We start from the raw sequence: 25,926 nt of genomic DNA on the forward strand, positions 1-25,926 counted from the left end.
ATGCAATAATGCCATGCAGTCGGCTAATTTCAGCTATTGGGACTGAACTAGAATTTAATATTGCCATTTTGTAACTTTTATCAATTCTTTATTTTCCAGCTTCTTATGATTTCATAAATTATTTGTGCATACTGAAGCAGTGTTTATGTTTTTGTCGAGTTTACTGTACAATATAACATATATTATGCCAAATTTCTGTCACCAGTTGCTAAGTAGTTAAGTCTGCTGAATATTGGGAGTTCGATCTCTGTTTGATGCTAGGGATATGGGTTTGCTTCATGGTTGATTTTCATGATTTTCCTCAATTTTAAATTGAATATGAGGCAATACTAAATGGAATACTGCCATTTTGTAACTTATATCAATTTATATTATCCAGCTGCTTATTTTATAAATTCAGCGTGCATGTTTTCATTGTGTTTTCTGCATATAATAACATCATATATTATACCAAATTGCCTTCCAATTGTTATGTAGTTAAGTCTGCTGAATACTGGGAGTTCGATCTAGGTTTGATGCTAGGGAAATGGATGTGCAGCATATATTATTTTCATGATTTTCCCTTAATTAAGGTAGTTCCTTAAAAAGTCTTCAACAAAGGCATCTCATCTTAGGCCTTTGTAAGCTTTGCTGCATTTGAATAACTTAACCTGTAACACTGGGCTCAAAAATAGTGCATAAAATTAAATTATTAAAAAAGTAATGCATGATTTGAAGGCCAGCATTTACAATTCTGATTTAGTTTTTCCTTTTTTTTTTTTTTAAGATAAGATTCATGTTCCTTGATTAGAAATTTTGGTACTATTCGGTTTCGAGGGCTGTAAAAAAATTGTAGTGAAAATGTACACGCAAAAGGGCCAAATCTAGCAAACGCGCCCATTTAACAGCGCGCCAAATCTAGTGTACATGCTGATTTCAGATTGCGTAAATTTATATAGTTCTATATTTCTTAAGATGTCATTGAAATACTGGTTTAATTTTTAAATCCTTTTTTGATATCCTATGGATTTAACAATTTGGGAATTGCCCATGACGAAAACTCGGCAATAGAATTTTGGGTCAAGTGCAGAATCACCCACTGCTTGACGCGTTTTTAAGAATTGCAAATACTCGGTATCCATGTGCACATCGATCTTAGTGTTTAAAAAAAAAAAAATCCTAGAATTGCACAAAAATGGCACTGCGCATACCCTTGACTTTATCTATGTGCACATCGACCTATTTTCACTTAAAAAGTAAAAGAAAATTGACAAAAATCCAATTGTTTTTACCCTTGTAAAAAGCAGCAAACAAATAAGTGAGCGATTTTGCACTTTACTGAGAATATTTTCAAAGAAAAGGCATCATTCATTATAGAAAATTACGTTTGAACAACCAACGAGATGAAATCATGCTTTAGTGATAAGTCGGTAGCGAAATACCGATGCAGGCATCCATTCAGTTATGTTTAGCAATTTTTATATAAATTATAATAATGATCTGAAATAGTTATTTACTCTTATGCTTCCATTCACTCATGTTTAGCCTTTTTTATATAAATTATAATAATAATAAAGTATTATATGAAATTAACCTTTCATCTGAATTAAAACATCAATCTTAAATAGTTATTTACTATTATACTTCCTTTCTTGCCGCAGTTATTTTTGGCAGCATTGGCATCAACAATAGTTCCGCGATTTTTTACGGCCTGAAATTGAATAGCACCGAAATTTTTAAGTATATTTGTTTTGATCAATGCGTATTAAGCTGGATTCACTAAGAATGGTGTTAATTCTCTAATAATTCATATTAGAAACTGGATTTTTTAAAGATTGAATTATGTATTTATTAAATGGAGAAGAAACTGTTCAAAAGCAGAACTTGTATAAAATATATGCAGTTTTGTGAAGAAAGAAATAAAAACTTAATTATTATAATTGATCGAGGTAGAAAAATGTTTCTTTTTATTAGAAAAAGAAAATTTTTTAGTTGCTTAGTAAATAGTCTTTGGTGAGAAGTTGAGTTTTTGATCAGATGTTGATGTAGAGGAGCAAGCCTTAAGTGCACAGAAAGTATGGATACTAACTTTTGTTCACTAGAATGGCAGAATCTGTAAAGCAGTGGGAGACAAACTAAAAGAGGTTTAAAATACACTACGGCACCAGAACTATTAATTGTTTGTGTATCATTAAAATATTAACAAAATGTATAGAGTTCAGAATTGAACAGTATAAAAGTGGATCTGTGAAATTCATGACAGACTGAACTTGAGATAAGTTACCTTTATTACCATCAAAAAGATTAAATATGTGATCATCATAATAAAATTAACAGGAAAATTTTAGTTTAAAAAATATTTTGGGTTCAATAAATATCAATGAGAATAGAACTCTGAGGATCTCTCATTACTAATCCTTCAGTTTAAGGATAATTGTTCTGGAAGACAAAAGTGCATTTGGTTGAGACAAAAGTGGGTAATCAAGGGACTTAGTTCATCTTGCTAATGTCCCTTCTTTTGATATACACTACAAAGTCCGAAATCCGGACTGGTTGGGACTTCGGCGATTCCAGATTTGACAGTTTTCCGTATAATGGATCATCAATTTAAATCTGGTAAGATGACAACATCATGATGACAAGAAATTATACAATTAAAAATATGACATCGTAAATTATGAAATAAAGAACAAATCTAATCTAGAGGGTATTTAAATTTACGAACAAAAAAGCTTAATATTTATATGTTTACTTTATTAAACATTTCTTTCAATGTAAGTTGTTTAAGATGCTTCCACAAAAAATTTAAAAAGTTTCTTTTTCTTTTTTCTTGTGTCATATACAGTGGACTTTCTAGTTCCATACTCCTCTCATAATTTTGAGACGGATATGCTTTCATCAATTTTTTGTAGCAATTCCACTTTTTGTTTAAGAACATCGAAACATAGTTTCGCTTTTAGATCCTTTGGCAACTCCAGGTTTGGAAACTCGTTTCGACATAATCGAAAGTTCAAGCTTAGTTTTTATAAATTTGCTGTAATAATTTGCTGTCTGCAAAAACTAATAAGCTGGATCAAATTAGAAGATCAGATAGCAGTGCAGTCTGCTAAATTAATTGAAATGCCTTAGAATCAGTAAAGATAATTTTAGCCTAGCTTAATAGCGTCCGTTATACATTATTGGCTGTGTATCATAAGATTGGCAACGAAAGGCAAGTTGTTTTGCTAAATTTTGTCTTGCTCCTATTGTGTACTGAATTAAGCCTGAATTGTATTAGTTTAGTTATTTACTATACCTATGTTTATTTCTTGTACATGCTTCAAACTAATCCAAATCCTGAATAAATAAACTTCCACATATACTTAAGGCTTTATCTAGGGCCGGTGCTCGATACCGCCTGGCGCAGTCTCTATTGGTTCTAAATTCTGCTACAAAGCGCTTTCCTAAGTTCTAAATTTTCACCGTGCCTAAACTTTAAGATCCCAGTGCTTTCCGTAAATCATAAAAATGTCTCATCTCTTAATTTTGCCACTCGGTGCTTCCCCAAATTCCAAAAATTTCATCTTCCCTAAATTCTGCCGTCCAGTGCCGACATATTCTGCTGCCGCTTCTGGGTTTATGGTGAATAACATATCAGTTATTCTTAATTAAAATAGCACCAAATGTAATCTTTTGGCATATGAGTTTCATTAACAAAATCTTTTTTAGCATATGAAAAGAAATTTTTGTTGAATTTTTCCTCGTCAACATTTCTTATAGCATTTAAAAATCTATAATCATCGCCAAGCGTAATCTTAGCATAAGAGGTTGTCATACTCTTGTTATTCAATTACTAATAAAAAAAATTTAGACATCAAAGCATGAGTTATTACTGAAGCTGTCATGTATTGATAAACATGTGGTGATGAAACCAAAATATAATAAATAATGACTCGCCGGGTTAGCGGCAGGGATATAAAATAGGTGAATGTTTCGGTTTGAGATGTATGCCAAGTACATACTGAGCTATGGAGCCAATTATTAATCTCACAAATTTATGCTTACATGATTCTTTTTCCATAGCGAGGTATTTTATTTAGTGCTTAAGTGAAATTAAGAATCTGAATTTTTAAATGAAAATCTCCACATGTTTTATTATGGAAGGAAAAATCAAATGCGCATGCGTAAAGCATTAATTAAAAAAAAAAAAAATTGTGGCTTTGAGGTCCGGATTTTAGATCATTCCGGATAATGGACATCCGGATTTCAGACTTTGTACTGTATAAGAAACGAAATTCTGTAACTATTGGTGGCATAGCTAACTTTTGCCACCCAGTGCAGTAATTGAGTTTGTCCTTTTCCTTAATATGTAAACAGATTTTTTTTTTTTAAAAGGAAAATGTTAAAATGAAGAGAGAAATAAGATTCTGTTTGTTTTTGAAGAAAATCTTTAATTCCAACATTTTGAAATTATTCTATTTTTTGTCTCTTATTTTGTTCACAAAATCATCGATGATATTGTTCAAGTCTATTTGATTATTCCAGTTGCTGTTACATAGTGAATATATAAAGATTTCTCAAGTGCAAAGTACATATCTATAGTTCTTTGCTATGTCTCAGATAATCTTTGGGTACTGTTTTGTTATCCGGGGATTGGATTCAGAAATGTGTGTATATATGCATGTATGGGTTCATGTATGCATGTATACACTACAAAACCCGAGATCCAGACGTCTAGTATTCGGAATGGTCTAAAATCCAGACCTTAAAGACACCAACAAAAATTTTTTTTAGGAATTTTTTTTGGTAAGCTTTATGCATGCACATTTAATTTTTTCCCCCATAAAATGTGGAGGATCCCGATTCTTAATTTCACTTCGGCACTAAATAAAATACCTTGTTATTGAAGAAACACTCATTTTATCTCAAATTTGTGTGATCAATAATTTTGCTCTCTAGCTGTGTATCTACTTGGCATACATCTCAAACCGAAACATTCTACATAGAAACATTGTAGATTTTATAACTACTAATATTTTATATCCTTGATACCAATCTGGTGAATTATTATTTATTAGATTTTGCTTTCATCACCACATGTTTATCAACACAAAACAAAGCATATGGAAACCTTTCATGTTGACATTACGCTTGGCGATGATTACAGATTTAAGTTGCACTAAATGTTGATGAGGAAAAATTTAACAAAAATTTCTTTCCAGATGCTAACAATATTTTGTTAATGATACTCATAGTCCAAAAGATTACATTTAGTGCTATTTGAGTTAAGAATGACTGATTTTTTATTTGCATAAACTCAGATCTGCCTCCAGAGCTTGTATGTCCACACCGGGCTGTAGAATTTATGGAAGACAAAATTTTTAGAATTTAGAGAAGAACAAAATTAAGGGATGATAAAATGTTTAGAATTTAGGGTAAGCACTGGGATCCCAAATTAAGGGACGGCAAAAATTTAGAACTTATTTCTAACTTAATGTAACCAGATGACGAAAACATTTTCCTGATTGTAGATAACTATTCGGTTCACACTTCACTTAAAGTTTTAGTGGCAGATAATGTATCTGTATTATTCTTTCCTTCAAACTGTATGTCCATCCTGTGGATATTGGAATAGTGAGCACGCTCAAATGCAAATATAAAGTAGTATTTTTAAAATCCATGTTAAATTTCTTGAATAATAGCAAGACTCTTCAAGAATTTTTGAAATATTTTAGCATAAAATCTGTTGCGTGGAGCACTGCAAGATCGTGAGAGGATATGCCTTTAAATACTTTAAAAAATGCTTTTCATAATTTATGGCTAGCTACCATATTTTATGGTGAGGCTGATCCACAAATCTGAAGGTTTTAGGGGTATCCGGACATAATCGTGACAGCCGAAATCCCGACAAGCCAAAATCCTGACAGGGTCGAAATCCCGACAAACCAAAATCCTGACAGGGTCAAAATCCCGACAAGCCAAAATCCCGACAGGGTCGAAATCCCGATTGTCCAATATCCCGACAGGGTCAAAATACCGACACGGGCGAAATCCCAATAAGGCCAAATGACCCCGTAACATACTTCCACAGCTGCAATATATGCTTTGATGACTAGCAAATCTGAAGAAAATTACAAAAGATTCCAAGATTTAATTGATTTCGCTGAAGAAATTAATTTTGAACTCAGGCCATCTAGAATCATTATTGATCTAGAAAAGGCAGCTATAAATGATTCGCGCACTCAAAATGCTGTCGAGGATTGGCACAGAAGATGGGAGACCTTAATTGGACGGGCCATGTTGGCGTTTATAACATCATAGAAGGATTTCAAAAAGAACAGGAGCATGTGGAATACCAAGTTGAATGCATTCTTCGTGGAGAACAACAACCAAAACGTAGGAAGGTAGATGATGACAGAGAAAGAATTATGACTGTTATGGACGATCGTGATAATCGACGTGTGATGGAATATCTTCGTGCTATCGCTCACAATGTGTCAATAAATATGTCCTTTGCGTGTGTAAGTGATGTTTTCTTTTCCTTAATAAAAAGAATTTTATAAATCTTCATTTCAAATTTTAACGGTCATTTCAATTTGTTAAAAATTATTTTAAGTAATGACATAATTTTTATGATTTTTTGATTTAAACTTTTAATTAGTAATATGTAATAGTTAGTTAAAAATTGTATTTTATTAAATTGAGTGTTTCTAATTAGATATTAACTTGTCGGGATTTCGACCCTGTCGTGATTCTGACCCTGTCGAGATTTTGACCCTGTCGGGATTTCGACCGTGTCGGGACTTTGGGTTGTCGGGATTTCGGCTGTCGGGATTATGACCCGGTTTTAGGTTATTGCAAACCAGTGTTGAAATTTTTCAATTAATGGATTTTGTAAAGAAGTGTGGAGAGCATGTTTCAATGTTGATCAAACAAAAAGTGGAATTGCTGCAAAAAAATGGACAAAGGCATAGCCTTTGATTCTCTAACCATTCCGAAATCTGTTTATCAATTTCACGCTGCTCTGGGGGGGGGGGAGACGCGGCGCGCAATGAACTGGAAGTTGATCTGTCAGCACTATCCTAATCTTTAGGGCAGATGTTTTTATTTTATTTGGCTTATAATTCCTTACTAAATGTAGTATTCCATCTCGATGTACTCTGTCTTTGATATGATTTAAATCAAATTCCTCGTCATTATAAATATCACGAATATACATCAAATAGTTTTTCTGTTTGCAATTTTCTAATTTCGACTATGCGTAATGTATGCTTTACGCATGCGCACGTTGAAAGAAATGTTTAATAAAGTAAACAAATAAATATTAAGCTTTTTTTTTTTTTTTTTTTTTTTGTAAATTCTGATACCCTTTAGATCATAATTGCTCTTTATTTCATAAATTACGATTTCATATTTTTTATTTTATAATTTCTGCATGCCATCTTACCAGATTTAAACTGATGATCTATAATCCGGAAAAACTGATAATCCGGAATTGTCGAAGTCCCGACGAGTCCGGATTAAAGACTTTTGACTGTATAAATATAATGAAGATAATTAATTGTGATGAAAATGCTCCTTTACCAATCAACTAATGGACGGCAAAATCTGTAGTATGGTTCTAGATACAGAAAATACTGCTACCGGCAGGCAAGAAGGTGACAGAGAGGTTATTAAAAAAAAAAAAAAAAAAAATTTCGATTGACAAGTTAGTTGGAATTTTTAACACGGCAAATCCATGACTTGAACAGTGGAACTTCGTAACTGAACAAGAAATTATGTCTGTCTATGGAATTAAAGAAAAAATATTAGAACAAAAAAACAAAGCAACTTAAACAATTTACACTAATTCTTATTTACATTAGTAAATAAGAATGTTTAATAAGTAATGTTTAATAAAGTAAACTAATATTAAGCATTTTTTTGTAAATTTTGATACCCTTTAGATCATAAATGCTTAATTATTCCAAAAATCACAATTTCATATTTTTAATTTTATAATTTCTACATACCATTTTATAAGATTTAAACCGATGATCTAATATCCAGAAAAATTCCAAATCCGAAGTCCTGATAAGTCCAGATCTTGGACTTTGTACTGTATGTGTAAGTACACATATGTGCATATACTTATATACACATGTGCATACATTCCTACATGTCTGAATCCAGTCCTAATAATAGAACAGTGCTGATTTTTGTATAGAAAATTTTTCTCACAGCCAGCAACACTGAGCAAAGTTCACAATAAAGTATAATATTTTTGGTTTCGGAAATTGTGTATTAGAATAAAGGGCAAAATTCAAAAGGAGTGGCTGTCCAGGTTCATGTATAAATAAATATAAATAAGTCGTATTGAATTAACAACAATACTTTCACTGATTCTTTTTTTTTTTTTTTTTGTTTTGTTTTTTCTGTGATGAAGTGAATAGTTATTACTATGCTAGAACCAGATAAATCTCCTAGTCCTGATTCTATGTCAAATGAAATTATCAAGTAGTTTCACTTTAGTTTTCCTTCTCTTTTCTATAAACTTTTTAATGCTTGTCTGGATGTTGATATTTTTTATATTAATTGTGTTTGGAAATATGCTCAGGTGATACTTATTTCTAAAACAAGTGAGTCTAGTATTCCTTATTTATTATAGATATATAAGCTTACTTCCTGCTCTAGGTAAGTGTTTGGAAAAATTTTGTTAACAGAGTTTGTTGGTATTTATACCAAGGAGACTTTCTTTCTGATGATCAATACAGTTTCACACCTCAGAAGAGTATTGAAGATGCCCTGAGATTGTTCAGAGATATAAAAAGAAAAATTTGCACATTATTTTGGTTTTTCTTGATATAAAAGTTGCCTTCCACAATTCCTGGTGGCCTTATATTCTCAAACTTCTTAAAAGAACAGAACTTCCAACAAACATTCTTTTACTTACTGCTGCCTTTTTAAATGATAGGATGGCCAAATTGCAAATTTGCTCAGTTTTTGCAACCTGTCGCCTTGAAAGGGGTTATCCTCAAATTTAGCTTCTAGACCTGCTACAGTCAAAACTCGATAATTCAGACACCCATAATCCAGAATGATCTATAATCCGGATCTCAAAGCTAAAATCTTCCTGCGCATGCGCATAGGCGTTTATGCATGCATGCAAGACCTTTACGACTGCACATATGCGTGTGCACAAGCGCAGAATACGTTTTCGCGTGCACGTTTAATGTATAACGGACGGTATAAGCTAAAATTATCTAATTATCTATTTCAGTTAATGTTGATGATTGCATTGTTCCTTAATCTTTGAATTGGATCCGGCTTATTATTTTTTGCAGACTGTAAGAGCAATTTTATAAAAGTAAGCTTGAACTTTCGATTAAGTCAAATAGAATTTCCGATGTTGGAGCTCCCAAAGGATCTATAAAACGAAAGTATGTTTTGATGTCCATCAAACAAAAAGTGGAATTGCTGCAAAAAATGGATAAAGGCATATCCTTTGTTTATCTAACCGTTCCAAAATCTGTTTATCAATTTTACGCTGCCACGCTGCTCTGTGCATTGGGGGGGGGACGTCGCGGCGCGCAATGAACTGGAAGGTGATCTGTCAGCACTATCGTTATCTTCAGGGCAGATGTTTTTATTTTATTTGGCTTATAATTCCTTACTAAATGTAGTATTTCATCTCGATGTACTCCGTCTTTGATATGATTTAAATGAAATTCCTCGTCATTATAAATATCATGAATACAAATCAAATAGTTTTCTGATTGCAATTTTCTAATTTCGGCTATGCGTAATGTATGCTTTACGCATGCGCGCGTTGAAAGAAATTTTTAATAAAGTAAACAAATAAATATTAAGCTTCTTTTTTTGTAAATTTTGATACCCTTTAGATCATAACTGCTCATTATTTTATAAATTACGGTTTCATATTTTTAATTTTATAATTTCTGCATGCCATCTTACCAGATTTAAACTGATGATCTATAATCCGGAATCGCCGAAGTCCCAACGAGTCCGGATTAAAGACTTTTGACTGTAATTAGAATATTATTATTAACGATCTCCTTTCAAAGCTTAAAAATCTTGTCTTTTGTCATACTAAAGCCTTTGCAGGTGATTATTTTGCTTTGCTTCCTGAGTAGGGATCTTCCTGTTTCTTTTTTTTTCATGCACAGGGAACATTTAAACCTTATCTCTTATTGGTCAAAAAGTTTTAAATTGGACTTTAATCCTGATAAAACCAGAGTCATGATTGTTGAAAAGTAAAACGTTTGCTATGACGCATTTCAGTTATTTCTAGATGGAACTCTATTGGTTGTTGTAAAGCAGATGAAATATCTTGGGATTTCCTTTGACTGCAAATTCTCTTGGAAGCGACATTTAACATACGCATCAAAGAAATGTGATAAATTACAGTGCGGATTAAGTGGAATTGCATACAACACATACAGTATTAATGTTAGCATACATTCATTCATCTATAAGCTAGGAATTAAACCTTCGTAATGTATGGCTGTAAAGCTTGGTAACGGCACTTACAAGGGAGATACATTATAAGTATCGGTGATGCATTCAAAGGAGGATACTTTTGTGGGTCATTTATGGAAATTGTACCATGAATCTGTTTATGCAATATCTGGTTTTCCTCCCATAGACACTGCCATTTTTCATAATATTGCCATTAGGGAAAATCTCTTTGCTGCTTCTGTCACTGGTTATGATTGTGTTTAGCCTGCATCTGGTCTTCCTCGTCGCTCAGATATGTTGTTAATGTTATTCAGTCTAGCAATTAAATAACAGATGCTGGCTGTAAATTTGATGGCAAAGTTGTTTTTGCATTTGTTGCCTTCAGAAATGGATTCGAGCACTTTTAGTTTAGAATTCTAGATGAAAGCATGGTTTTTATAGATGAACTTTTGTGTTTAAATTTCAACATGGATCGCTGAACAAAATAGTGCTAATTCAGACTACCTCATTTGTTCTGGTTCCCTTTCATGCTTGGCGATTAGTGTATTTCTTCTAATAACATAATCATCGAGATTCAAAGACAACTTAAAAACCTAAAAGATAAAAACATTTTGGTTGCTATTAATTTGTTCGTGGTTCTTACAAATGTTGTTGGGAATGAACGGGTCAGTTTTCTTGCAAAGACTGCCATCAAGCATGAAATTGACATTTTTGGCAAAATCCCTAAATCTTATTATATAAGAAGATCATGAAGGAAAATATTGTGAAGTCATGGAATCATGGATACATTAATACAAAGAAAGGGAGCTGAGCCAAGAGATTTTTCTCTTCTATTAAAATGAGGTTGTCATGTTTTTATTTTTTACAAGTTATAAAAAGGACTCAATTCCTTACTGGCCATAGGAACTTTAAAAGTTATTTGAGTAGATTTATGTTAAGTCCAGAGACATTTTGTGATTGCAGCATTAGTGGTGGGAAAATGTTAAACATGTGCTTCTTGTGTGTTCCAAATTTGACAGTGGGAAAAAGATCTTAAAACTGGCACTTAAAAATATTAATATTGATTGGCCTTTTCTGATTTTCATCAGTTTGGCCTCCTAATTCAGGATTCCTCATTTTCATCAGCTGTTTCTGAAAGAAGTGCCTTCACTGTTTTTGTAAAGTCTTTGTGAGTTATTGTAATGCTTTCAGAAGATTTTTTTTTTTTTTTTTTAAATTTTCCTTTACTGTTTATTTTTCTGTCTTGTGTTTCATACTTCTGTAAGCACCATGTGAAACATTTTTGTTTTAGTATTAATTTCATTTTTATCACTTTAAGAATAGATTTGAAACAGTTATTCCCTTTAGCAATTTTGTGACAACTACCATATTTGACGGCATATAAGACGCACTTTTCTTCCTAAATTTGGTCTCAAAAAAGTTACCTGCATCTTATACGTGAAGGACACAGGTTAACTTTCAATACTGAATGCTATTTTTAGCCCAGATAAAGGTCTAGACACACATAACTTGTTCTACATCTACACGTGTGTGGTCTTCTAAATAAGGGTGCATCTTATATGCCGTCAAATACAGTATATTGCTACAGAAATTTTACTGCCGTTCCTTCCACCGCAGACAAATACTGCAAGTCTTTATTTTAAATTTAATTAAAAAAAATCAAAATTTATCTCTAAAATACATTAGAACTTGGAATACATCAAACATAGTGCATAAAAAATAATGACATTGCTTATTAAAACTAAAGAATTGTTATGCGAATGGCTGGTAGGTTTCGGCACATTCTGAAAATTTCGATAACTTCTACAATGCAGTTGCAGTAATACATAAGTATCAGAACCTAGATATTTTGAAAAAAATGTCTTTATTTATTTATTTATTTATTTTTTGCACATTTCCATGAGATTCTAGATGCAGGCTGCATTATATTTCATGTATATGAAATGTAGAGAATAATCTTTCCCTCTAAGTGCTGAAATATTTATGCATTCTTATCAAAAATACTTTTCTCTACAGAAAGTGTCATTGCTCACATCTTTAGTGAAGATTATGGATTAGTAACTATTTTAAGGAGTCTTTTACATATAAAAGAGGTAAGATATTTTCTTTTATTTAAGGGGAAAAATAATCTTTTTTTCATACTTTTCTGTTATGGGGACTGGATTCAGAAATGTATGCATATATGTGTGTATTTATATATGTATGTATATGTGAATGGATGGATGGATTTGTTCATGTATTCTACACAGATGTATGCACATACATGCATGTATTTCTGAATCTTGTCCCAATATCATAGGAATACCATTTTTTATGCAAAATAAAGTATAACAAATATTCTATAAATTTTCTATAAATCATTTACGAATGGTGCAATTAAATATTTTTATTGGTTGATTTCTTTTCTCTATGTTTCTTTATTGAAACAATTTGCATTACCACAGATTTAATTGGGAAAGGAAATTGCACTTGAATAACAAAATTATGAGATCCATGATGAATGAAAATTTCTTTTAATATTAATACTTTTTGACAATATTTAATGCTTCCCATATTGGTAAAATTTAAAAGAAATATAGTCTTTTTAATCTGATATTAACATGTTCAGTGAATGTATTAATATACATATAAATAAAGTTGAATATTTAGGTAAACGGGCTGATCTTGCATCTTAAAATGAATAATCTAATGTAATTATTTGACAATTCTAATTGAAAGAGAAGCATGACAGTGTAAAATTAAGCATTAACCCTCTGAGCAGCACAGGATTTTAGATCCGTTATGAAGACTGGTATTTAAACAGCATTTATTAATTGAATTTGTATAATTACTTATTTTAGTCTGTATTTTCACGAACTTACATTCATTAAGTTGATATTTGCATTATTAAAGAAAGTAAGAAAGCAAAATATCTTAAATTATAAGCTAGTATCACATAAGAGATGAATGCAAGATTATAGGAAATGCGTGCCATGAATGTGGCAAGTTATGGTGTGAAAGTTGCGAATGCTTTCTTGTTCATGCTCCAAACCAGAAAGCAAGACACCAATATCAATGATTGTAGTAAAAGGATCGGCAATGTATTCAAATTGTTGGCGAGCCTATGAAACAGATTAGCCTGAAAAGGCTGGTTGCTATATAACTTTTAATCACACATTTAATTTTGTCATTAACACATTTAATTTTGTTGATCCAATAATTGGTGCTCCCACCCAAAATGTGAAACAATTGTGTGACGCTTCTAAATGGCCTAACAAAAAGGAAAGGGGTAGGGTCTGACATCATCTAAAGTTGTATTTTTCCAAATACATGTTGCGGAAATCCTTTGGGAAAGATAAGTCTTTTGACGCCATATTAAAATTGGTTACAGACATATGGGAGTCACAAACTATATGCAAGTAGTTTAAACTGGAGCTCGTTTTGATAATGGGGAACCATGAAAATCAAGTACTAGTACCAAATTAACTATTATAGTTGAAAAAAAAAAAAAAAATTTAATTTTGGTTGCATATAGTTTGAGGGCTGTAGAATCACATTTGTGACAGCACTCTGGTTTATTTACAGCTGGATGAGAGAATTAACACGTGTTAAATGGAAAATTTCAATGTGCATTTTGGCAACAAAACAATGCTAGATTAGAACAATTGCCTGTGAGTTCTAAATATAGCTTCTGGTAAAATCGGAGGATGTAACAAATTAGTAGAAATCCATGAAAGCATTTTTATGAAGTGTGAAAATGAAGCGGGTCAAATACCATTTGCATACTAAACAAAGAGGCATGGATTCCTTAAGAATTCTGCAGGAAAGATTGATGAAACTTTGCCAGAATTTTCACCAATTTCTTTTTTTTTTTTTTTTTTTTTTTATGGTAGTCAACTGTCATGGTTGATGGTATATACGTAAGTAATAAAATTTCAAATGCAAAATGCCGGGAGTTCTTTTTTAAATCTAAGTATAATGCCAAATTTCCCGCATGATAAAATGAATGTAGAAACTCAAGACGGGAAATGCAAATTTTTTGTAGTCAGATAAGTAATGTGTAATGAAAGACAATTTACATACATAATAATAGACAATTTACATTTATCATAATATATCCGAATATCACCTTATCAGTGTATGTATAAATTCATTTATTTGAATTTTTTTGTTGATTTATTAGCTTACAAATGTGTTTTATTTGAAGATTAGTTGAAAATCTTTATTTCAGAAAATAATTTTTACATTTTATTTTTAAAAATGCTTTCTCTATATATCTTTAAAATGAAATTTTATTAAGTGGAATGTTATAGTTTATAGAAAAATTTTGATACTTCCTAATTATAGCAGCTTCCGACATTACACAGCTCGCCAAACTTGTGAAGTGCAAATGTAAAAATAAAACAACACAATATATAAGAATAATACTTAGATGTTGCTTGCTAAGAAGGTAATACTGTTATATACTCAAGTCGCCAAATGTGGTGAAAATGTGTTCTGCGCAAGTTTTAGGCACAATTGTGTGTTCTGCGATGGTTTTTGGCACGATGTTGTTTGTATGGCAACCCTTTTGACGTGGAAACATGATTTTGCTGTAGTGATTTGGTGGGTGTTTTGAAATGGCTTATGTTGCAATGAAAGACGTGACGGCTAAATTTCAGTTGCGTATTTTGAATTATGTGCAAGTTAAATTTAGTATTAAAAGATATAATGTTGGAGTTGTTGTTAACGAGCCTTTTGTTCACGGGTGTGTTTATGCGGATTTTATTCACTAATGTATGCTGATCTTTGTATGCTCTATGTCTCAGAAGATAGGGTGGAAGGATAAAGTGGTGGAAATTGATATTTCTGCTGTTTGAAGAAGCATTCGCATTTTATTTTATTGTTGTCATTTTTTTATTGTTGTTCTTATTTTATAGAATGTTATGTTCATTGTTTTTTTGCTATGAATTTCTATCGTTTTTCTGAATTATTTGTAATTTATTTTGGTTATTTTAGTTTATTTTGTTGATTTGTGCATGAGGCCTAGATTGTAAAATTCGCCGATGTTTTTTTAAGTTAAAACAGCATGCTGTGTACAGGGTATTGTTTGAAATTTGTTATGTTAGTTTATTTTAGCAAGGTGTGCATAATTCCTAGATTCCTAACACTGCATAGATTGTGCAATTCTCTGATGTTTTTTTAAGTTAAAACAGATCGCTGTGTACATGGATTCTTGTCAAATATTTTTGGTTAGAAACTTTACATTTCTGCTATCTAAATTTTTTGTTTTTGTTTCGGATTTTTGGCATAAATTGTGTGTTAAAAATGTGCTTTTTGCAAGTGTGAAAACCGCATTTTTGCAAACACTTTAGGCTTAAAACTCAAAATGTAGACAAAAAATTTAGATAGTATTATGGCGCCATGGAGTTTCTCACCAACCGAGGACATGTATAAGAGTTGTTCCGTCAAGAATATTTTTAATAATCGTTAAAGTGGTTGTAACCAGGTTCTTCAAGTTGCTTCATTTTATTGCTTTGAGCAGTCTGAATATATTGTTAATACATCTTTCACATGTTAAATAATTTTCTTCAATAGTGTACTAGTATCTGTATTCAAGATTCTAACAGCAAAACACTCCCATCTTCCCAGCATATTTCTCCAAAAAACCAGCATTAGGAGAGTACTCTGCTGCTGTTATTACGTTAGATGAACAAACTGTCTTCAATTTCAACTATTTTATTGGGACTGCCCAATGAATCTTTGAATTAGATGTAGGGAACGTTTCCTGCATATAATTGTTCCAGCGAGTTGCAGAATTTCATACATATGCGACTGCGGTCGCATTATTTGATGGATGTCATCTCCTCTGCCCAAGAGTACATAAATCTAATAATGGTGACCGATGATATTCTGAAACCATTAAACCAATTTCCAACACATTGGTGCTTCTTTTTTTATGATTTTTACGATTGCACATCTGAATGTTTTCGTCATTAACATGTAGTTTTCTGTTGTGATTATTTTTCATATTAATTTTTCAGGTAAAAGATCTCTTTCTTGAAAAAATAATAAGCCATCCACCTCTTTATTGGGTAAATTAAAGATTGTTAATTACATATTCACAAAAATGCAAAGAATATTTTTAAAGAAACCAATTCAAAAACTTTAGCAAATATCAAGCACAATGTGAAAATAAGAATATGTGGTGAGATATCTCGCTTTGTTAACAATTGAGTCTTTGGGAGCCACTACAATAAGGAAGTACCTAAATTTTTTATACTTGTGATAATTTTTTATCTCAAATTTTCTCCTTATTAAAAAAATACTATGTTGAAATTATGCCATGATTTTTTTTCTTTTCCCTTTTTTAAATTAAGGAAGTTTTCTTTATGTTTATAGCATAAAACCAGCAAGCAAGATTGTTTTAAATTATTAGATGATATTTTGGACCAAAGTGGACAACAAATTCAAGAGTATGGTTCTTCAATCCAGGTAATTTTGTTGTACTCTATTAATTTATTCACATAATGAAATGTTGTTGCTGTATTTACCATGTGTATTGCCCTATGTTTGCCAATGTAATGTCAAAAATAGTACCTCTGACCTATTCCTGCATGTGCTTAAGATTCCTAGTTGTTCCAAATTCTTCTAAAAAAATGAGATTTTTCCTTTTCTGGCATTTGTTCTCTTTTTCATTGGCTGATAAAAGGGAAGTTAAGGAAGCATTAGGATACCAAATTTGTTTTTAAATTTCAACATTTAATTCAAACCAATTAAAGCAAGTAGATACCTGCATTATGTCATTTCCTTGGTAAACCTTTCCTTATGGAAAATTCTTGTGACTGTGTTTGTTCATCCCACATTAATTTTTACTGTATTCCATCATTTGTTTAATAGATTTGCTGAGAAATGAAGCAAGAGTATTCCACTATTTCCAAGTATATGGTACTTTATCAAAAAATTATAAATATTCCAATTGTTACTCAATGAAACCATAAAAGTGGAAGATATTTGATATAAGCATAGGTACTTAATGTTTTAATGCAGTCATAGTGGGCAGTTTGCTCAATATTTACAGAAGAAAATAAATGATGACTTATAATTACAAAAAATTATATTACTTGCTTATCATAAGTATTTCTCTTGAAAACCAAGCAATAGACCCACTTACAACTGAGCTTTTTTATCTTTTCCTCTGAAGGCAATTTCATGGTGATAGCTTTAACAATAGATTCAAAGTAGTTGCTTTAGTGATTTTGAAAAAAAGGTAGTGTATTCCTGAGTAGGGCATGTTTCATACAAGTGCACAAACAAAAGTGCATGTTTTAGAACTGAGTTTAAAATAAAAAATATCACAATTTGTATAAAACCTATGGATTTTGAAATTCAACAAAAAGAATGCATAAAGAAATTGCAGCTTGCATGTTAAAGTTTGGTGCATTCTGAAAATTTGGAGATTTAAACTAAGGTTGTTACAGTTAAGTGCTATTAACCACTTGCGCTAAAAAGACGTGTCACGCATGTCGAGATGCATTTGTCTCAAACCGCGAGTGATGTGAACACCATGTCAATAGGCATTTATCTCAAAAATGAAAATAATGTGGTGCACACGTCGCCTAACAACAAGATTATTTCTTGAGTTACAGCTCTGGATTGCACTCGCAGACGCGGAGTAGTGTAAATGAGACACCGCTTGTTATATTGTAGCACACGGCACCGCAACGTGAAGTTTAGTCGTAGCTCAAGTGGTTAACAACCAGAGCAGATGGGTTTGGTCTGACAGGTGCGGGAAATCAAGCTCAATAGCATTTAAAATTTATAAATGTGAATACTTATAATTAAAAAATTTAATTACAAAATTAGTCAATTGAATGTAAATTTTTTTGTATAATATTCAAATATAAAGAGAAATTCTAGTATACATAGCAAAAATGTAAACAAAATTAAGTAACATATGAAATAAAGAAAACACGATCAGAAAATATTCTCATTCTCATAATCCTATTTCTGTTCTTTCTTCTTTCTATTTCTTTCTAATCTATCTCATTATCATAATCTTGTTTCTCATGACGTGTACTCTATCTCATCTTCTCAAATGCTGGGCATAGGACCATTGATTAATGGTCTCCCAAAATCAGAAAGGTGTAGGCACTTTTATGCAATTCAGGTGTAATTTAGGCTAACAATAATTATTGCATTTAATGCAGCTATATAAGCTATTTATTTATAATAGCATAAACATAGCGGAATTTCTGTTTATTATTAAATGTACCAAAAAAATTCTATTTATTTTATTTCTATTTATTTTATTGATGCAGTTTTAGAGCAGTTTATTGAAATAATGTGTAATAATGCCAGAACAGTCAATTTTTACAGACTCTTCCCTTTGGCCACAGATGGGGAACTATTATTAACAATATTTTAAGCGTCAAACACGCTTTTCTTCCCCATAGATGGAAACTTGAAGCTAGTGAGTATATGAATATTTTACGACATAATGCAATTGTGAAAAACTTGTTAAATAATTCAATGTTTGTTTCTTGTGCATGTGCAGATTGGCAATTGTTTATTTCTTCCATACGTCAAGACTGGTAATCATTTCTCACTAATGGAGAAATATGCTCACTAATGGAGAATGTGTAGTGTGCATGTAATGGAGAATGAAGTTTTAAGCGACTTCAGAATTGTTCTAAAAAATATTAAGTATTAGATATCAAAAAAGTAGCTATGATATTTGAATTTCATTGATGATAAATGTTTTCTGTGATGTTTTGCACATTTGTAGTTTTATGGTTGTAAGTGGTTTTTACATCATTAAATTACATATTTTTTATTTTAAACTGTCCAATTTTAAATATATTTTGTTTACATTTCAGGAAGTATGCTCTTTGTACCTAAAACACCCTGTGGCTGCTGATATTAAAAAAGCATCTTTAGTAACCTTGTCTAAGGTATTTTTGTAATGCATTTTTTATATAGTATGTTACTTCTGAAACAATAATATTTTCCATTAATGTCTCTTAGTTTTATTTCAGAATTTCATACACTTTTATTGTAATTTAGGTACTTGAAGCATGTCAGGGCTTTCAAGGTGAAAAGAAAATTGATGTTAACATGCTGGTTCGAGATCTCTTCTTTCAGCTGAGTCTTGGGACTAAATTAACTCCAACAGGTTGTTTTCTGTAAATTTTTAGTTGTATGCAGTTTTATGGATCAAGGCCATAATAGCTTACAGTTTTTAATTATGTTTACTTTTTTTATTAAATCAAGAGTATAATCTGTTTATTTCTTAAATTTCACTATATATGTTAAAAACTAAATTATTGTAATATCCTGAGAAAGAACCAATTATGCAAGTAAATAAAATTTGTTAATGAGAGATTGTTTATTTCTACTCATAAAAAACATATTTTAAATAAAACTAAATGCAGGAAGTGAAGCTTTTTCTGTTCATAAACAGCTTTAAAATTTGATCTTATTTCTGTTATTGAGAGTTATAAATGGTTTAATAATTCTCAATAAAAGTTATAAAGTAAATTTTCAACTTAACGTGTTATAAAGTAACTTTTCTCATTGCACAGTAATTTTTACTCATTACACTTGGTTAATGAACATCTCTTTTAAGAGGTTTGGCATGAAGATTTGGTGAGAAAAGAAAAATTTATCTTGCAAATTAGCTGTTAGATAATAATAATTGAAGGAGTATTATAAAACAGGCAAATTGACAACCTTGTATTAAGCATAGAATTTGTAATATCCCAATCGATTTCGAAGTCAAAACTCATGCCCCTTTATCAGGAGCAAAAAACTCTGCAAAAGTGAGAAAGAGAATGTCGATCATATTTATACCCTACAAGCGACCAGTGGAAGAGCCGATAGCATCATCTGTTGGCAGAAATAGTAACGAAAAATGAAGGGTTAAGCTAGTAGAATTTTAAAGGCATTAGGCAATACTGGATTGGAATTAAAATCATTGACTGAACAGGATACATTTTTGTGAATGTTAAAAGCTTCAAGAAAATCCAATTTGCTAATAGAGCCAGCTTTTTGGATAATTTTAGCAGAACCAAAATCAAAATTGTGATTGAATTTCCAACTATGATTAGCTATTGAAGATTTGTTAATTTTGCCTTTTCGGACTTAAAATTCATGTTCCTTTCTGCGAAACTTGAATGCTCTTTTTGTTTGCACAATATAACTTAAGCCACACTGACACAGTATGCTATAAATTCTCGAGAACCGGACTGAGGAGATTACCCATACCATAAGTCAGAAATAGAATTTTTAAGAATTGAACTTCGGATTTTATTTATAGGTGAGAAAACAACTTGAAAATTAAACTTGTGTAAAATCCATGCAATTTTTTAACTGATAAAAGGATGAAATGGAAGCACAACAAGGTTATTAATGTTATTTCTAACATCTGAATGTGTTCTTAGATGGCACAATGAGAACTTTCAAACAGTTTTATCAATGACTACGAGAGAAAATCCTCGGACAAGGGAAACAGATATCAAGTAATTGTGTTCATTAGCAAGAAGAGATTCTGAGGAACAAACTTTGAGAGCTTGGAATACACAATAGTAAAAAGAAGCCATTTTTTGCTTAGCTGGGTGACCTGACTTAGCATGGACTTAACAAACAGAAAAGGGATTACGGTAAACAGTTGTGCTGAATTAGATATATTGTGGATTATAAGAGTATCAAGGAAGTATATTATCAGATTCAGTCTAAAAAATTAACTGGATGCCTGGATCAATCGAATTTATAACAGATAAAATTTGGCGCAAATCTTTCTTGTCCTTCGATTTGACGATAATATTCATTTTGCAAAACAAAGTAAGTTTGACTCATAAGAGACTTTAGTGAGGAAAATTACTCTTTAGCTCTCAATTTAAATATGTAAGAAATGGAATTCTTGAAGTCTAGTTTCAAGGCATTTTAGTGCACCTTCGACTAGAACGTTAGTAAACAGCGATTTTACATTTAAAGGAAACCATAATGGAGTGGAAGTGAGAAATATCTTTAAGTTTATTGATGACTTCAAAAGAATTTTTTACCGTGTGAATATTGTTGGAAAGTAAAGGAGAAAATGCAGAAATTAAATATTTGCCCAAAGGGTACAATGCCGTTCCTAAATTGGAAACTATAGGTCGAAAAGGAATTCCAATTTTGTGAACATTGGGGAGAACATAAAATCTAGCACATTAGCAATAGGTGGAATGAGTGATATCTTAAGCTGAGTCGAAAGTATATGAGAAGATTTAACAGCTGTTTTAACTATTGTGAGTTCAGAAGTTGAGGGATCTGTAGGGATCAAACAGTATTATGGATCAGGGCAACAAGTTATCAGTTTCCTGACCCTGTTAATGTATGTGTGTTTGTCCATAACCACAATTTGTCCACCCCTATCAGCCTTCGAAATTATAATATTAGGATTAGAATGAATTTCACATAAGACTTCCTTTTCCTTTTGGTTGAGATTTGAAACAAATGAAGTGTTGTTAAAATTCACATAATAAATAATTAAGTGGCGAATTATATCTGTGTTTTTGAAATTTTAGAGAATTTAAAAGCTTTCTCAATAGGGGCAATGATTTGAGGAAGTGAAGGTTTCAATGACTTAAAAAGTTGTATTTTAATACAGTCAAAAGTCGTTAATTCGGACACCCATAATCCGGACCTCAAAGCTACAAACAATCTGCGCATTCGTCGCATTGACGCTTTACTTGACTTTACCGCTCCGAATTTGTGTGTACACGTGCGCAAAATACGTTTACGGATGCACGTTTAATGTATAACGGGTGGGATAAGCTAAGCTAAAATTATCTAATTATCTATTTTAGTTAATGTTGCAGATTGCATTGTTCCTTAATCTTCGAATTGGATCCAGATTATTATTTTTTGCAGACTGTTAGAGCAATTTTATAAAAGTAAGCTTGAACTTTCGATTATGTCAAATAGAATTTCTGATATATATTTACTAATATGTAAAGGATATACAAAGCGAAAGTATCTTTCGGAGTCCATTAAACAAAAAGTGGAATTGCTGCAAAAAGTGGATAAAGGCATATCCTTTGTTTATCTAAACTTTAACGTTTGTTTATCTAAACTTTGTTTATCTTTAACGCCTATCCTTATCTTAAGGGCAGATGTTTTTTTTTATTTGGCTTATAATTGCTTACTCAGTGTAGTATTTCATCTCGATGTACTTCGCCTTTGATATGATTTAAATCAAATGCCTCGTCATTATAATTTGCGTTCGATAGCGAAGAAAGTAACAGAGGTTATTGAAAATGAAAAAATTTCGATTGACAAATTAGTCGGTATTCTCGACACAGCAATTATAGGACTTGAACAGCGGAACTTTGTAACTGAACAAGAAATTATGTCTGTTTATGGAATTAGAGAGAATGTATTATCACATAAAAAACGAAGCAACTTAAACAACTTACATTGAAAGAAATGTTTAATAAAGTAAACAAATAAATATTAAGCTTTTTTTTTTGTAAATTTTGATACCCTTTAGATCATAATTGTTCTTTATTTCGTAAATTACGGTTTCATATTTTTAATTTTATAATTTCTGCATGCCATTTTACCAGATTTAAATTGATGATCTATAATCCGGAAAAATCGATAATTCGGAATCGCCGAAGTCCCGACGAGTCCGGATTAACGACTTTTGACTGTACATTCATTTGATCCTCTGATTCACCTTCGAAATAATAACACTAGGATTAGTGTTAACAGTGGGAAGATCCGCAAGATGGGCGGGGCTAGCTGAAAGGACATTTTTATGACGTTAACAAGCAGTTTCAGTCCTAGACCAAGATTTATGATCAAATCAGGAAAAATTTAAAGTGGAATTGGCAATTTTTAAATGAAGGTGATATAATTCATGTTCAATTTTAGCCAAATGTTTGCGCATGTTTCTTATAGTGTGACAAAGTAGTGACAATTTAAATTTATGCATAATTTTCGAAATGTGAACAGACAATTTGACTTAGACGACTTTAGATGACACTTTTGCTCTTTTTGATGGTGATAAGGAAGACTTACCCCAGATTTTATCTGTTATAAATTTGATTGATCCAGCCATCCAGTTCACTTTTGAGACTGAATCTGATAATTCACTACCCTTCCTTGGTATTCTTATAATCTTCAATGGATCTAATTTCATCACAGCTGTTTACTGTGAACCCTTTTCTGTTTGTTTACTTCCCCATGATAAATCCACTCGGCTAAGCAAAAAATGGCTTCTTTTTACTATTATGTATTTTGAGCTCTCAAAGTTTGTTCCTCAGAATCTCTTCTTGCTAATGAACTCAATTATTTAAGAACTGTTGCCCCTTGACCGAGGATTTTCTCCCATACTCATTAATAAAGCTGTCCAAAAGTTCTCATCGTGCCATCTAAGACACATTCTAATGTTAGAAATAACATTAATAGCTTTGCTGTGCTTCCATTTCATCATTCTGTCAGTTACAAAATTGCATGGATTTTACAGAAGTTTAGTTTTCAAATTGTTTTCTTGCCTATAAATAAAATCCGAGGTTCAGTTCTTAAAGATTCTATTTCTGACTTTAATTCTTGGGGAATTTATAGCATGTTATGTCAGTGGGGCTTAAGTTATATTGGTCAAACAAAAAGAGCATTAAAGTTCAGCATAAAAAGGAATGCGAATCTTGCATCTGAAAAGGTAAATCTTCAATAGCTAATTATGGTTGGAAATTCAATCACAATTTTTGATTTTGGTTCTGCTAAAGTTATTCAGAAAGCTTGTTCTGTTAGGGAATTGGATTTTCTTGAAGCTTTTCTCATTCACAAAAATTTATCCTGTTCAATCAATGACTTTAATTCCAATCCAGTCTTGCCTAATGCCTTTAAAATTCTCCTAACTTAACCCTTCATTTTTCGTTATTATTTCTGCCGACAGATGACAATATCAGCTCTTGCATTGGTCGCCTGTAGGGTATAAATATGAACGGCATTTGCTTTCTCGCTTTTGCAGAATTGTTTTGCTCTTGATGAAGGGGGACCCATTTTGTCCTGGAAATTGATTGGGATTTTATGAAATCTATGTTGAATACAAGCTTGTCGATTTGCCTGTTTTATTTTCCATTTTGGGAGTTTCTCTTGCATCTTGAAGGAGTATTACTTTTTTTTAGTAGTCACAATTTTTTTACCAAAGCATTGTGGTTCATATCAAGGCCTGCCACTTGTAACCTATGTGTTGATGGTCATTGGCAGCCAACTGATAAATTTTCCATGTGGGGTGATATAGTAAATGTATATTTATTTTTTTTTAAAATTAAAATTAACTTGAAGTAGTGCCAATTAAAAACATTGATCATCAGTTTCACTGTCACATGCTTGATGCACAGTAGCATGTTGTAAATTTAGTTACTTTAAAATTATACTGAAGTACTTTGCTGCTTGTCACTGATTGTCAACCGATATTTCACTAGTGCAATAAATTTAGAGGATAGTGCAAATTTGGTGTGGCAGAGTAAATAAATTTAGATGAATTTGAAAAATGTAATTAAACGACGAGACACCTGTGTCTATCAAAGTTTTTGGTCACTTGGGAACTAGAAGTAGGTCATCAGTGATCATAGTTGATTCTTAAATCACCAATATAGAGCAGTATGGTAAAGTTAACAAGATTGTTAAAATGAAATATAATACACTGGTAAAGTCAAATGTGTAGTCTTGGGTATACATGAAGTTATTGGTTATCAACGATTTTTGGGTGGATAGTCACCTTTTGTAGCACAGTGCACTATTTGTTGCACAGCAATAATTATTAAAATTTAAAAAAAAGTTTCATAATATAAGCACTTTTTTAAACCTCATAAAATCATTTATGAACTAATAGGTGAAAAATAATTTTTCATATAGTTTAATGGGTTCAAGTGATTAAATAGTATTTTTTTATGAAAATCAACTAAAATTTTACACCATGAATAATAAAAGCATAGGGCATCCATTATAAACTTAGAGATAATGGCTTATATTTTTGACAGTGCAGTTCAATTATTTGATTTTAATATTTAGGTGCAATGCTTTTATTTTTTTGTGGTATAAAATTGCAGATGAATATTGGGCTTTGATTATAATATACACAGTGGTACCTTGGTATACATCAGCTTTAAAATAAGTCAGTCCAACTTTGTATACGTTCTGTTTGGAGATTAAAATTTTTATTTGGTATACAACATTTGTTTGGAATATGATCCGAGTTTGATGAGTCACGACTGCATGCGCTACCCCTGTTTACCTCTTTTCAGGCAACGCTGAAACCAGTTTTCCACAAAAGTATAAAAACACATTACAGTAATCTCTAATGCCAGATAAATTGATGCTAAAAACTTTGCTGAGGAATACCATCTCAACAGAGGTCAAACAATTCTTAACAGCATTTCTGAGATATCACGAAGAAAAGTTTTCTGGATATACTTTAAGTAAAATTCAGACCTCGGCCAGGTCCAAGTATGGACCTGACAGGAGAAAAAGGATAAATAAATTTTGGTAAACTTCTATGTG

At 31.6% G+C, this 25,926-nt stretch overlaps 1 protein-coding gene across 3 annotated transcripts in view; it reads left to right on the plus strand.

Annotated features, from left to right (window-relative positions):
- LOC118204935 (DNA-dependent protein kinase catalytic subunit-like) overlaps window positions 1-25,926 on the plus strand; it is a 601,004-nt gene that overhangs the window by 1,031 nt on the left and 574,047 nt on the right. For all 3 annotated transcript variants that reach the window (XM_085815460.1, XM_085815459.1, XM_085815458.1), the window contains exons 2-5: window positions 12,433-12,509; window positions 16,777-16,869; window positions 19,254-19,328; window positions 19,441-19,549. In XM_085815460.1, the coding sequence (XP_085671586.1) occupies window positions 12,433-12,509; window positions 16,777-16,869; window positions 19,254-19,328; window positions 19,441-19,549 (354 nt within the window). The remainder of the gene's footprint in view (window positions 1-12,432; window positions 12,510-16,776; window positions 16,870-19,253; window positions 19,329-19,440; window positions 19,550-25,926) is intronic.

This window comes from Stegodyphus dumicola, chromosome 4 (genome assembly GCF_044657685.1).
Source record: "Stegodyphus dumicola isolate Sdum_Otavi_A_Nest chromosome 4, ASM4465768v1".
NCBI classification, from domain to species: domain Eukaryota; kingdom Metazoa; phylum Arthropoda; class Arachnida; order Araneae; family Eresidae; genus Stegodyphus; species Stegodyphus dumicola.